This window comes from Gouania willdenowi, chromosome 15 (assembly GCF_900634775.1).
Source record: "Gouania willdenowi chromosome 15, fGouWil2.1, whole genome shotgun sequence".
Classification (NCBI taxonomy): Eukaryota; Metazoa; Chordata; class Actinopteri; order Blenniiformes; family Gobiesocidae; genus Gouania; species Gouania willdenowi.
The window spans coordinates 36374457-36387293 of record NC_041058.1 but is presented as its reverse complement, the minus strand read 5'-3'; the positions used below and the strand labels follow the sequence as shown (position 1 = coordinate 36387293).

The window sequence follows — 12837 nt, the reverse complement described above, 5'->3', positions numbered from 1 at the left end:
TTACTGTGCACCACTGGAGACTATTTTAAACAATGAAAACAGAATCTACTGTTGAACGCTGAAATGAACAGAATCAGGTTTAAACGCTGTCATCGTGAGGAAAAGGACGTTTTTTTTTTTTTATGGAGAAATGTTCTTCCTACTCATGTTGGTCGTTTCAAACACCATCTAAACACTGTCTAACCTGGTAAACATCTACACTAACCATCACTGACTCCTAAACCACCAGTGCCTGTTTAACTTTAACGTGTCTGTGAACCTCCGTCTGTTTCTCATGTAGCGCTGCATCGCTCTGTGAAAACATGAGTCAGCATTAATCATCTTCACCTGCTCAGAGCGTTTAAACATCTCATCAGATCTACAGAAGATCTGTGGATAGAGTTGTTCTGTTGTTGTGGACGAGATCATCAATACCAGTGATTGTAGAGTCTGAAACATCATAGATTATTGATCACTTCTGATACTGTAAATATTCTGAGCCCTAGTGGTGAAATAACACTTCTCACGTGTGATGTTGTGACGACCTGTAAAACGCCTGTTACAGGGTCAGTCACTTGTCCACTCACCTTACCCACACCACTGGTTGACTCCTCTGTTGAGCCTCTCACTCTGACCTCACATTAACGTCCATCTCTGTCTCTACGCCCATTCGCTCCGCCCGGTCCCACCGCAGGGCAAGCCTCCTGCCTGCGTCATTACGCACACCGCACGTACAGGTCTGACCAGACACTGGACTGTCCGTCTCTTTGTTCAGTCAAAACCACACTTCCACATTCTGTCTGTGTGACGTCATTGACCCTTGTTTTCCATACGCTGTGGAGCAAGGAAATTGGGGAGTGAGAACTTGTGACTCTTCTGGACCTTTTTGGATAGTTTTTGAGTTGGAGCTTTATTGTGTGTATTGGAGAGCAAAGGACTCACACGTCTGTGTATATATTTTTCTTTATTTTTTCAATTTACTTGCAAATAATTACATTTCCTGAGTGTTTTTTTCCAGTTGTGTGTCATACTGTATGTAAACAGGGTGTATGTCTAGAAGCATATGTCCTGGTGAGGTTTGACATTTTAAAGGAAACTCACCGACTGTACAAACAAAATAAAATTCATACTATATACTTATACAGTTATCCTATATGTCAGGAGGGAACCCTGGCTGGACCCATAAAAACAGAACCTAACAATCATAAGCAACAATAACCATTAACCAACTGCCAAACGTCACAATGTGTGTTGCACATTTATTTTTGTTTAATCATTATGGCCTAGAATGATGTCATCAGGATTATTTAAATTAGGTTAATTTAAATTAAGTTGATCAAAACTTAATAAATCTGATCAGATTCAGTAAACCATTGATCCCTGAGGGGAAATTGAGTGACATTAATGTTGTTCTGTGTTACGTGTTTCCTCTATGGCCGGTCTCCCTCCTTCCCCTTTCTGAGTGGCTGTAGCTCATCTGATTCTTGTTGGTAATCAGGGTGAGGGAGATTATTTAGGATGACAGGAGAGAGGAGCAGGCAGAGCAGAGCACTGAGCCACACACACACACACACACACACACACACACACACACACACACACACACACACACACACACACACACACACTGCAGGACAGAGGCATAGTGAGGTTTGTTTGTTGCTTGCTGAGTTGTTGTCTTGTCTTGTTGGTTGTGTTGTTGAGTTGTTTGAAACCTCTTTCTATTTAAGTAGCAATCATTTATCTCATGCATGTTTAGATTGCTGGGCTTTGTTATTTTAGTTTGGCTATAGTCGCTGGTAGTCCTGTTTTCCGGGTTTTCTTTCTTGGTTCAATAGTTAGTTTCGGCTGAGGTAGCTTAGCCAGGGTGGGGCCTGGTCCGATGGCCCATGGAGCGGTTAGCCAGGTTCTTAACCCCTCTTTTCCTTATTTTGGCCGGCGCCTGTAGCCTTTTTGGTTTGTTGATTTATGTTTTGATTCATTAATGTTTTCTTTACAATAAAACTTGCAAACTGGAACCCTTTTGTCTGTGTCCTTTTGTATCTGTTAGTGGTCTCCCTTCATCAAGCCACATTTTCTTGAGGAGACCTTAACATCTGTTACATCTGTATGACATATAAATACCGTAATTAAAAAGGAGCAGACAGAATAATCCATGTCACTACAGCTGATATCTACCTTTTAATTGTATCTTATTTTAAATTACTTTTTTGTTTAATTGTGGATTTTTTATTAGTATTGTTTTTCCTCACAGGAGTCACAGGAACTAAAATTTTCTGAAAAAATTGATTATTTCTAAAAAATGGAATTAAAAAAAGTTTGTGGAAAAAATAAATAAAACGCATATGTATTTAAATGTATAAAATATTTTTAAAAATCATAAATTGAATCAAAATCGCAATATGTCAGAAAAATCACAGTCAAAATGGTGCAGCCCTAGTGTTATAGCAGCTGAACTTTATCCTGACATAAATCTGGATTTCTTTAGTTTCTTCAACCAGGGCAAGCATTGTGAACCTTTCAAAATAAAGCACTGTTTGATGAAAAAATGATCCATTATTGACCCTGATCAAATGCATACAGCAGGGGTCAAATATGGAGCAGATGATTGTAGTGGGCCACAGATATTAGGGAAAATGAGTCATTACTTCCTTATTGATCTCCATGGTAACGGAGCGTGTGTTGGTGCTACAGGAACTGATGAAGAGGACCAGGGTGATGACATGCTCCTTCAGCACAGGAACGACTTCTGGTGGTTTCCTCACATGTGGAGCCACATGCAGCCTCACCTGTTCCACAACGTCAGCGTGCTGGCTGAGCAGATGAGGCTCAACAGAGTCTTTGCTCAAGTAAGCAACAGTTAGCATGTTAGCCGGTCTCACAGCCGTACACCAACTCACACTCCTGCTCTCCAGGAGCATGGCATCCCTACAGATATGGGCTATGCAGTAGCTCCCCACCACTCTGGGGTCTACCCGGTCCACAGTCAGCTGTATGAGGCCTGGAAGTCTGTGTGGAACATCAGAGTGACCAGCACTGAGGAGTACCCTCACCTCAGACCAGCTCGCTACCGTAGGGGCTTCATTCACAACGGAATCCAGGTTTGATTAATGCTAACATGCTGCTACGTTACCCTAATATTAATATTAATAATAATAATAGTGGCTGTGTACTTGTGCTGTGTTCCAGGTGTTGCCCAGGCAGACATGTGGTCTGTTCACTCACACTATCTTCTACAATGAATACCCAGGAGGGTCTAAGGAGCTGGACAAGAGCATCAGAGGAGGAGAACTGTTCCTGACTGTGCTGCTCAACCCAGTGAGACACACACACGTGTGTGTGTGTGTGTGTGTGTGTGTGTGTGTGTGTGTGTGTGTGTGTGTGTGTGTGTGTGTGTGTGTGTGTGTGTGTGTGTGTGTGTGTGTGTGTGTGTGTGTGTGTGTGTGTGTGTGTGTGTGTGTGTGTGTGTGTGTGTGTGTGTGTGTGTGGATATATACATGTGTATTTACACACATATATACACGCGTGCGTGTGTATATATATATACACACACACACGCGTGCGCAATTGTCATTTCACAAATGACCCATGCACTTTTGTCTGATAAAATTAAGTTGTTTTTTTTTTTTTTTTACCAATCATTCCTTAATTATTGAATATTTGATCTGATCAATACTTTATAGATATGGATAATGTAGTGAGGGGGGGGTGTCCTTATTTATTTTCCATGTTCATCTTCCAATATGTCTGTAACTAAATCACATAAAAAGGTAAATATGGTATAGTAATAAGCTCCACCCACTCTCTCAGAATATAGAAATAGATCTGCTATACATTTCTTACATTCCCACATGTAGTTATGAACCAATGAAAAAACAAACTAATTTTCTATATTTCCAGAGCGTGTGAGTCTAGAACCAATGCATATCTGTGACTAATCATTAGTGATGTGAACAGTCTATGTTCATAGCTCTAAGCTGATCACATTACAGGGAGCTGAGACATATGCTAAGTAGTTTACTGAAGACCCAAACATGTTCCAGACCCAAACACACACTGACTATGTGACTATTTAGAGGAGCTGACATGTCCACCAGATAGGATGTATAGCAGATCTATTTCTGTAGGTGGAGCTTATTATTATACCATATTTACCTTTATATGTGATGGAGTTACTGATATATTGGAAGATGAATATGGACACACCCCCTCACTACATTATCCATATCTTTAAAGTATTGATCAGATCAAACTAAATATTTACAGTGGGAATATTCAATAATTAAGGAACGATTGGTAAAAAATGTCAGAATTTTTTAGACCAAAGTACACACACACACACACACACACACACACACACACACACACACACACACACACACACACACACACACACGTACGTCTGGGTCCAAACTAACCAATCTAGATGATTGATTGTTTTAAACTAGATCAGCATCTTCATGACCCATCTGTCCAACTATGGCAACGATCGTCTGGGCCTCTACACCTTTGAGTCGTTGGTGAAGTTTGTCCAGTGCTGGACCAACCTGCGCCTACAGACGCTGCCCCCCCTCCAACTGGCTGACAAATACTTTGAGATCTTCCCTGAGGAGAGAGACCCTCTGTGGCAGGTTGGATCACATCCTGGTCTTTAGAGTCCATATCATCATCACAGGGTTTCCTTCATCAGTCCAACATGTGTTGTTTCTCCTTCTGTCCTGTGACACTTCTTTATTTAGTGCAGGGGTCACCAACATGAGGCCTGTGGGCCCCAGGTAGCCCAAATGGACCATGTGAGGGGCCCTCAAGAGCTCTAGTCACCAATGAGCTCCATCTAAAATCTGATTTACAATAAAGATGACGGATATAGTTATTAATTAGTAAAGATAAATACTGCTGCACCTGATAACATTTTAGGATTAAATGAACCATCTTTAAATGTTGATTTTCACTAATGGTATGTTATATATAATAATATGATAAAAAAAAAAATGAATTTAAAATAAACTCAAGGTGGATTTTACAAATTTGACATGTTTTACGAGTAGTTAAAAATAGCTTAGTTTTAGCTGTTAGATAGTTGGAGAGGGAGGAGCTAACATTCTAGGAGGCGTGTTAGGTGACATCACCTGCCAACATGGGTAAAATCCAACTGTCCCGTTTAAAACTGACTTTTTATAAAATATGTAATATTAAAGGAGGAAACATAACTTTTTACACTTTGTTCCTCTGAATGAGGCTAAATGATGTTTATCACTGTAGATAAACCATTGTAACGTCATTTATTATCATACCTCACCTTTAATGTACTTTAGATTTGATTGGAATGTATGTTTTGTTTTATTTGAAGGGTTAATATAAATGATAAACTTTGTTGTGCTTATTTATGAAAAGCAAAGGCTACTGGAATATTTAAAAAATGTCAGAATATTCAATAAACATTTACTTTCTTTAAAAAAACATGTCTAATGTATTCTAGGCTATTTATGCACTATTAAAGAAAATAGTGAAAAACCTAATTCGGTGTTCAGTATTCGGCCAAGCGTTTATATTTTATTTGGCTTTGGCATCAAATTTTCATTTCGGTGCATCCCTACTATGAAATGAAATAATGTTATAAATGAGGAGAAATAAAGTGTTGCATGTTGAAACTTCCACATTTCTTACCTCTTTATGTGCCTGCTACTCCTTTATTTAACTGCTCGCTCTGAGGACTATACAGTAGCTCATAGTACTGTCTGTCCTTTGGTCCTCTGTGTGGACCATGTCAGCTTCTGATCAGCTGCTGAAGCACACATTGATGTGATTAGTGTGGTTTCTTTCTGTGAACATGTCGTAGAATCCCTGTCACGATAAGAGACACAAAGACATCTGGTCCAAAGAGAAGACGTGTGACCGCCTGCCCAAGTTCCTCATCATTGGACCACAGAAAACAGGTAGAGGTGTAGCTCCTCCCCCTCCTCCCACAGTGCCAGCAGAGCTCTGACTGTATTGTTCTCAACCTAAGGTACCACAGCTCTCCACTCCTTCCTGAGCCTCCATCCTGCCATCAGCAGCTCCTTCCCCAGCCCCGTCACCTTTGAAGAGATCCAGTTCTTCAGTGGAGCCAACTACGACCACGGCATCGATTGGTACGATCCACATTTATACAATTACAATTAATATTTTCCTCCTGAAAGTCAATTACAATTACGTTCTCAATTATAATTCATAACGATTACTGAGCCTTTAATAAATAAGCCCATAAAACATATCTTTCTGTTAGCATCTCTAATGCTAACGAGTCAGTTTGACCCATGTCTATAATTATCTGTAAAATACACTAATAAATATTATATAATTAGTTTCTCATCTCTTGGTTACCTTGTTAGATTCATAATCAATGAATATATTAGTAAGTAATTTATTTATAAAGTGCTTTATGCAGATAAAATCACAAAGTGCAACATCAAACAGAACAATAAAACATGTACATAAACATCATAAAAGGATAATAATAATTAAAATCCAGTAACTAAAAGCTTTACTGTAAAGTCTTCAACAGTTTTTAAAAGTAACCACACAGTTGAGCTCCCTGAGAGACTGGTGCAGGTTATTCCAGAGTCTGGAACACCAGGTCTCCTCTGGTTTTACATTTAGTTTTTAGGGTCTTTAGGAGACCCTGGTCTGATGACTGAAGGCATCGCCCTGATGAGTAGGGGTACAACAAGTCTGAGATATATTGAGGTTTATCATTCTGCTCTGAGGTTCATCACAAACTGTAGAGCCAAGACACATCACTGTGAGCTGTACTCTAGGGTGGGATGTCCATCCCTGTACACTAGGAGGCAGTGTCATTGGTTTACTTTTATTTATAAGGCTCTTCTTGGATTACTGCCCTCTTACATCTGTACATTACTGACAAAGAGAAGCACGAACACTTATGCACTGAGATCCAATGATCAGCTGTTGCTCACAGTTCCTTTTGCCCACACAGAGCTGGAAAAAAAGCCTTTGTACATGAGCTCCTTGTGTTTGGAACACACTGCAAAGAGACTGGAAGTTGACTGAATTGTTATCCTTGAATGCTTTTAAAATGAAACTGAGAGAATTTGAGACTGGCTCAGTCTGTAATTGTTTTATTTGATTCTTATGTTATCCTGTCATTTTAATGTAATGTAAATGTATTTCTGTTCAGTGTTGTAACTTTGCTGCCTCTTGGCCAGGACTCCCTTAAAAAAGAGGTTTTTAATCTCAACGGGATTTTTTTCCTGGTTAAATAAAGGTTAAATAAAAAGAATAAATAAAGGGGTCTGACCATGTAACGCTCATGTAATGTAATAACTAATATTTATAGTTTATTCTAAACTTCACTAGAAGCCATTAAAACATGTAAAAACACAATTACAATAGTTAATGTGTGATGATATAAATGTGTGTATGACCAGTTCTAGATCTGATTTTAATAATAAATGTCTGACTTTAGAGATATTTGTCAGATGATAAAACAGTTTTTAGTCAGTAGATGACAGTGACCCTCCAAAGACATGAACTGATCAAACACAAGGTTTAACAGATGAGCCCAGATCACCAAGAGACTTTTAATCACATGATCAGAGTTTATGTTTTATTTTTTTTTTAAGTGATAAATATCTTTAATGAGACAAAATCTCCTGGAAAAGAATAAAAAGATGAAGTGAGATATTAAGACACGATCAAAACAAACTGGATTTGTCCATTTTCACATTTTAAATCATCTTTAGAAAAAACTCCTAATTTCAAGTGATACACAACTTCTTTTAATGTATTTTTGCTGCATTAATCCCATTTCTGACACTTCTACATCACATTTTTTTAATACAAGGTTTATTTATTTAAGATTCAGTTTTACAATGTTACATAGGAAATCACCAATGTTTTTTCCCTCTTTTCTTCCCTCCCCGAACCCCACAGTCAACACATAACAAGCCAGACAGGTTAAACAGGATACATAAATACAAAAATAATATTATTACTATTAGTAAAATAAAATAAGTCAAAATATACGTAGAAATATAATGTAGTTAACAGTTCTAGAATAGTTTTTCCTTACACATCACTATTAAACAATCTCACTTGCGTCCATCTTTTGAAAATAGGCAAGAAAAGGGTCCCAAATTTTGTGAAATTTTTTAACTGAGCCTTTTGTTGTGTATCTGATTTTTTCACGCTGTGTGTAATACATGACATCTCTGACCCAAAGTCCATGTGCCGGTGGCTGTGGATCCTTCCAGCCCAGCAAGATCCTCCTACGAGCCATAAGTGTACAGAATGCAACCAGTCTAGCCTGGGCCTTGGTCAATTGTGGATTTAAACTCACACCAAAGATTGCAATAAATGGGCAAGGAGCCAGTGCCTTACCACATGCTTTAGAGAGGACTTGGAATATACTATTCCAGAAGTTATGCAATTTTGAGCAAGTCCAAAACATATGCAATAAAGAGCCAGGCTCCTGCTTACAGCGGTCACTAGTGGAGTCAAACCCATCCTTTATCTTACTTAGCTTGGTTTATGACCAGTGGAGGCGGTGCACCACCTTAAATTGAATAACCATGTGTCTGAGACAGATGGACGAAGTGAAAATTCCCTCAATTATTTTATTCCAACTCTCAGTTGAAATTTGTTTACCCAGATCTTCCTCCCATTTACATTTAAGTGGCTGCAATGAAGCCATGACTTATTGCATGTTTGGCATCTGGTTTTATCTTAAAGATATCATCTAAAAGAGAGTGAGGTGGACAAGAAGGAAAGGCGTCAGTATTACACACCATAAGTACCTGTAAAAGTGTGACCGTGGCAGGTCAAACTTAGAAACCAATTGTTCAAAAGAGCAGAAGACGTCATCACTGTAGAGTTTATACAAAGAAGTTATTCCACAGTTCTTCCAGATGTTGAATGCCTCATCTGTTAATGATGGAAGAAACATACAATGTCTCTGAGGAGGAGCAATAAGGGATAGATCAACCAGTTTGAAGTGTCTCCTGAACTGGAACCACAGTTTGGGTATAGTGGGACACAGGTGTTGCTAATGCTACTCTGGCACAAAGTAAGGATGGCAGTGTAACATGGTCCACAGACATTTTCTCTTGTATCGCCCATGATGGTGAATTGTCATGATCCAGGGTCCAGTATAACATCGTCCTGACATTAGATGCCCAATAGTAGAACAAAAGGTTTGGGAGAGCCAAGCCTCCAGCGCTCCGAGGGTTTTGTAATACACTTAGTTTTAATCTTGGTGGTTTTTTATTCCAAATAAAAGATGATATTTGGCTGCTCAGATTAGTAAAAAAGACTTTGTCAAGAAAATTGGGAGACATTGAAACAAATATAGAAATTTAGGAAAGACAGACATTTTAATGATATTTATTCTACCTCAGAGTGAAAGAGGCAGAAACTCCCATCTTGCAAAATCCTGCTTTAGCTTTGAAAGTAATACTTGATAGTTAGATTCATATAGATCCTTATGATTATGCGTGATCCAAATTCCCAAGTATTTAAATTTATTGCGACTAGGTTTAAAAGGGGCAAAAATTGTCAATAAGTCTCCTGATCTCTTTCCAATGAGCATTGCTTCACTCTTTTCATAATTTACCTTATAACCAGATATTGTTCCAACAGGTCAAGAACTGTTGGCAGACTTTCCGACGGGTTTGAGATGAAGAGTTTATGTTTTATTAGAATTTATCTGGAGATCATTTGATGACAACCAGTTTTTGATACAGGATATACAATCTAAGAACTCTGATAAAAAGTGAAATGCTGAGTCATCAGCATATCATCAGCATAAAAATAATGATATATTTTTAAAACCATAGATCAACCGACCAAGAGGCATCAGATACAATAAAAACTAAACAGGAACCAGAACAGAGCCCTGGGCTACTCCACATGACAGGTTGTTCATATTAGACATTACATCATTAATAGTAACATTAAAGGTTCTTATATTAATATAAGAGGTAAACCATTGGAAAACAGTATCAGAAAACACATCTCAGAGGTAAGTGGATCAACCACAGTCAGAATTCCTTTATTAATCCCAGAGGGAAATTACTTATGTTACATCCACAGAAAAAAATCACAAATAAAAGAATAAAAACGTTAACAAAGACGAAAGAAAAACTAAACGTTAAATAAGTGTATAATTAAGTAAAAGAATAAAATAGGGATCAGATACACACATTACAGTAGTAGAAAATAAAGTAGGATAGATAATAATAATAATTATTATAATATACAAATATGATTTATATATTTCCAACAATCAAGCTGTGAGGTTACAGTGATAAATTATACAGTTTGATCTCCACTGACAGGAATAATTTCATGTTGAGTTTTGTGGAGCACCATGGTTGGATTAGCCTGGTGCTGAAGGTTCTAAAGGTTCTAATGGTGCTGAAGGTTCTTCTGTGACTGACCAGCACATCATGGAGTGTGTGGGACTCATTGACCAAGATGTCCTTCACCTTGGACAGGCTCCTCCTCTCTGAGAGTCCAGTTTAATCCACAACGTCACTGACCTTGTGGATGAGTCTGTTGAGTCTGTAGGTGTCTGTGACCCTCAGTCTGTTCCTCCAGCAAATAACAGCGTAGATGATCACACTCACCACCACTGACTCATAAAACATCTTCAGCATTTTTCTGCAGATGTTGAAGGACCTCAGCTTTGGTCCTTCCTGTAGAGGGAGTCAGTGTTCCTCCTCCAGTCCAGTTTATTGTCAATCACCACTCCCAGGTATTTGTTCTCCTCCACAATGTCCACACTGACCTCCTGGATGGAGACAGGACTGACTGGCCTACTGGTTCTCCTCAGGTCCACAATCAGCTCCATGGTCTTTGTCACATTGAGCTGTAGATGGTTCAGCTCACTCCATGTGACAAAGCTGTCCACAGCAGCCCTGTACTCCACCTCGTCCTCCTCCCTGATATATTCATCCACTGCTGAGTCATCAGAGAACTTCTGGAGATGACAGGTGTCAGTGCAGTAGCTGAAGTCCATGGTGTAGGTGGTGAGACTTCATAACAAAAGGATTCCTCTACGATCAATCATGGAGGCGAAGGCTATGACGTTATTTTAAATATTTGTAGTACGAAGGTTGTCTGGAGGTTTGGCGAAAATGGCAAAATATGGGGTTGGATTTATATTAATGTTCAAAACATCTGAAATTGTTTTAAAGAATTGTTGCCAAAATTTGGACAGTTTAAGACATGACCAAAACATATGAGTCAGATTACATGAGGTTTGTGAGCATCTATTGCAATTTTGATCAACTGTGTCTGGATAGTGTTGAGTTTATCCTTGTTTTAATCTAATCCTAATCCTAATCTGTGCAGGACCTTAAATTGTATGAGAGAGAGTCTGGAGCAGCTGGATGATGAGTTAACAGCCTTTAAGGCTCCTCCCACAAATCCTTAGAGAAATGTAGTAGTAGTTCTGACTCCCAGTGTACCTTGATTTTAATAACAATGGATTCATTCATTGGAGAGAGTAATTTATAAAAGAATGAAACATGACCTTTTGTTAAGGTTTTAGCCTAAGAACCAAGTCTATTTTACTGGATGTCAGTCTGCAAAAAACACACACTACATCATTCCCACAAAGTTCTGCAGTTGAAAGTACCGGAAGAAGTCTGATTTATGTATAGGGTTGGGCACCGAGAACCGCTTCCAAATAGGAACCGGTTCCGTACGTCCGGTTCCAGAACCGTTACGAAGATGTTTGCGTTTCAATTCTTTTTTCAAATTCCTAAATGCCCCGACTATTTGGACCGTGGAGCAGAAGGAGATATTAAATTAATTAAATTAAATATGAACTAATCACTGCTAAAAATCCCAGTAAACCTCTGTAAAACAATCACCAGTAATAAATATTATCTCCCTGGTAAAGACAGTAGCTCTAATAACTGGTAAAATGATAAACTGATGATATTAGTCTGTACATACAGTACGGAGACACATTTACTCTGCCTCTGGGTCCTAGTGCCAGTCGTTTGGTGAACCTGTTCTGTTTACCGTGTTTACTGAGGTGTGTGTGTGTGTGTGTGTGTGTGTGTGTGTGTGTGTGTGTGTGTGTGTGTGTGTGTGTGTGTGTGTGTGTGTGTGTGTGTGTGTGTGTGTGTGTGTGTGTGTGTGTGTGTGTGTGTGTGTGTGTGTGTGTGTGTGTGTGTGTGTGTGTGTGTGTGTGTGTGTGTGTGTGTGTGTGTGTGTGTGTGTGTGTTCAATAAGTCTGTGTGAAAGTCTACATGTTTATGTCTCTGTCCATCCACTCTTTTCATTAATCTTGGATTATGTCGTCACCAGAGCGTCATCACCACAAGCGCAGAATGAGTCAAATAACTGTAAAGAGGTTTAATATTAGTCTATTTTATTTTTAAAGTGGTGTTTTTTTGTCTCTAGACTTTAATTACATTTATGTCTATAATATGTTCCCTACAATATAAACAGGTTCACAATATCATTATTTTTATAGTTTCTGTTTCCACTGTATCCATAATAATAATAATAATTCTCATCAAGAACTATTGATTAATTTGTCACATGACTGTTCCAGGGTTTGTTTTATTTAGTTTCACATCTACCTGTAGATCTATGTTTTTTACACTGATGACAACTTGTTTGTAGTTTTATTTCAGAAAGTTTCACTTTTACAGTTACAGTTGGAAACCTTTGTTAATTAAATATTCTAGTTATATTACAGTAACCATATTAAACTATATCAACTAAGTGAATTAATAGAAATAACCTGTTAAAGGCTTTTTCAAATTATCATGTGAACTCTTTGACCTGCACAACTCAATGAATCAGAATCAAGAATCGTTTAGAACAGGAATCAAAATTGAG

The 12837-nt window shown here is 38.4% G+C and overlaps 1 protein-coding gene across 1 annotated transcript in view; it reads left to right on the top strand.

The window, feature by feature from the left end:
• ndst2a (N-deacetylase/N-sulfotransferase (heparan glucosaminyl) 2a) overlaps positions 1 to 12837 on the top strand; it is a 38138-nt gene that overhangs the window by 13885 nt on the left and 11416 nt on the right. Inside the window, exons 4-9 of the mRNA XM_028469252.1 lie at positions 2674 to 2828; positions 2895 to 3080; positions 3169 to 3297; positions 4428 to 4610; positions 5819 to 5915; positions 5987 to 6110. Of these exons, the coding sequence (XP_028325053.1) occupies positions 2674 to 2828; positions 2895 to 3080; positions 3169 to 3297; positions 4428 to 4610; positions 5819 to 5915; positions 5987 to 6110 (874 nt within the window). The remainder of the gene's footprint in view (positions 1 to 2673; positions 2829 to 2894; positions 3081 to 3168; positions 3298 to 4427; positions 4611 to 5818; positions 5916 to 5986; positions 6111 to 12837) is intronic.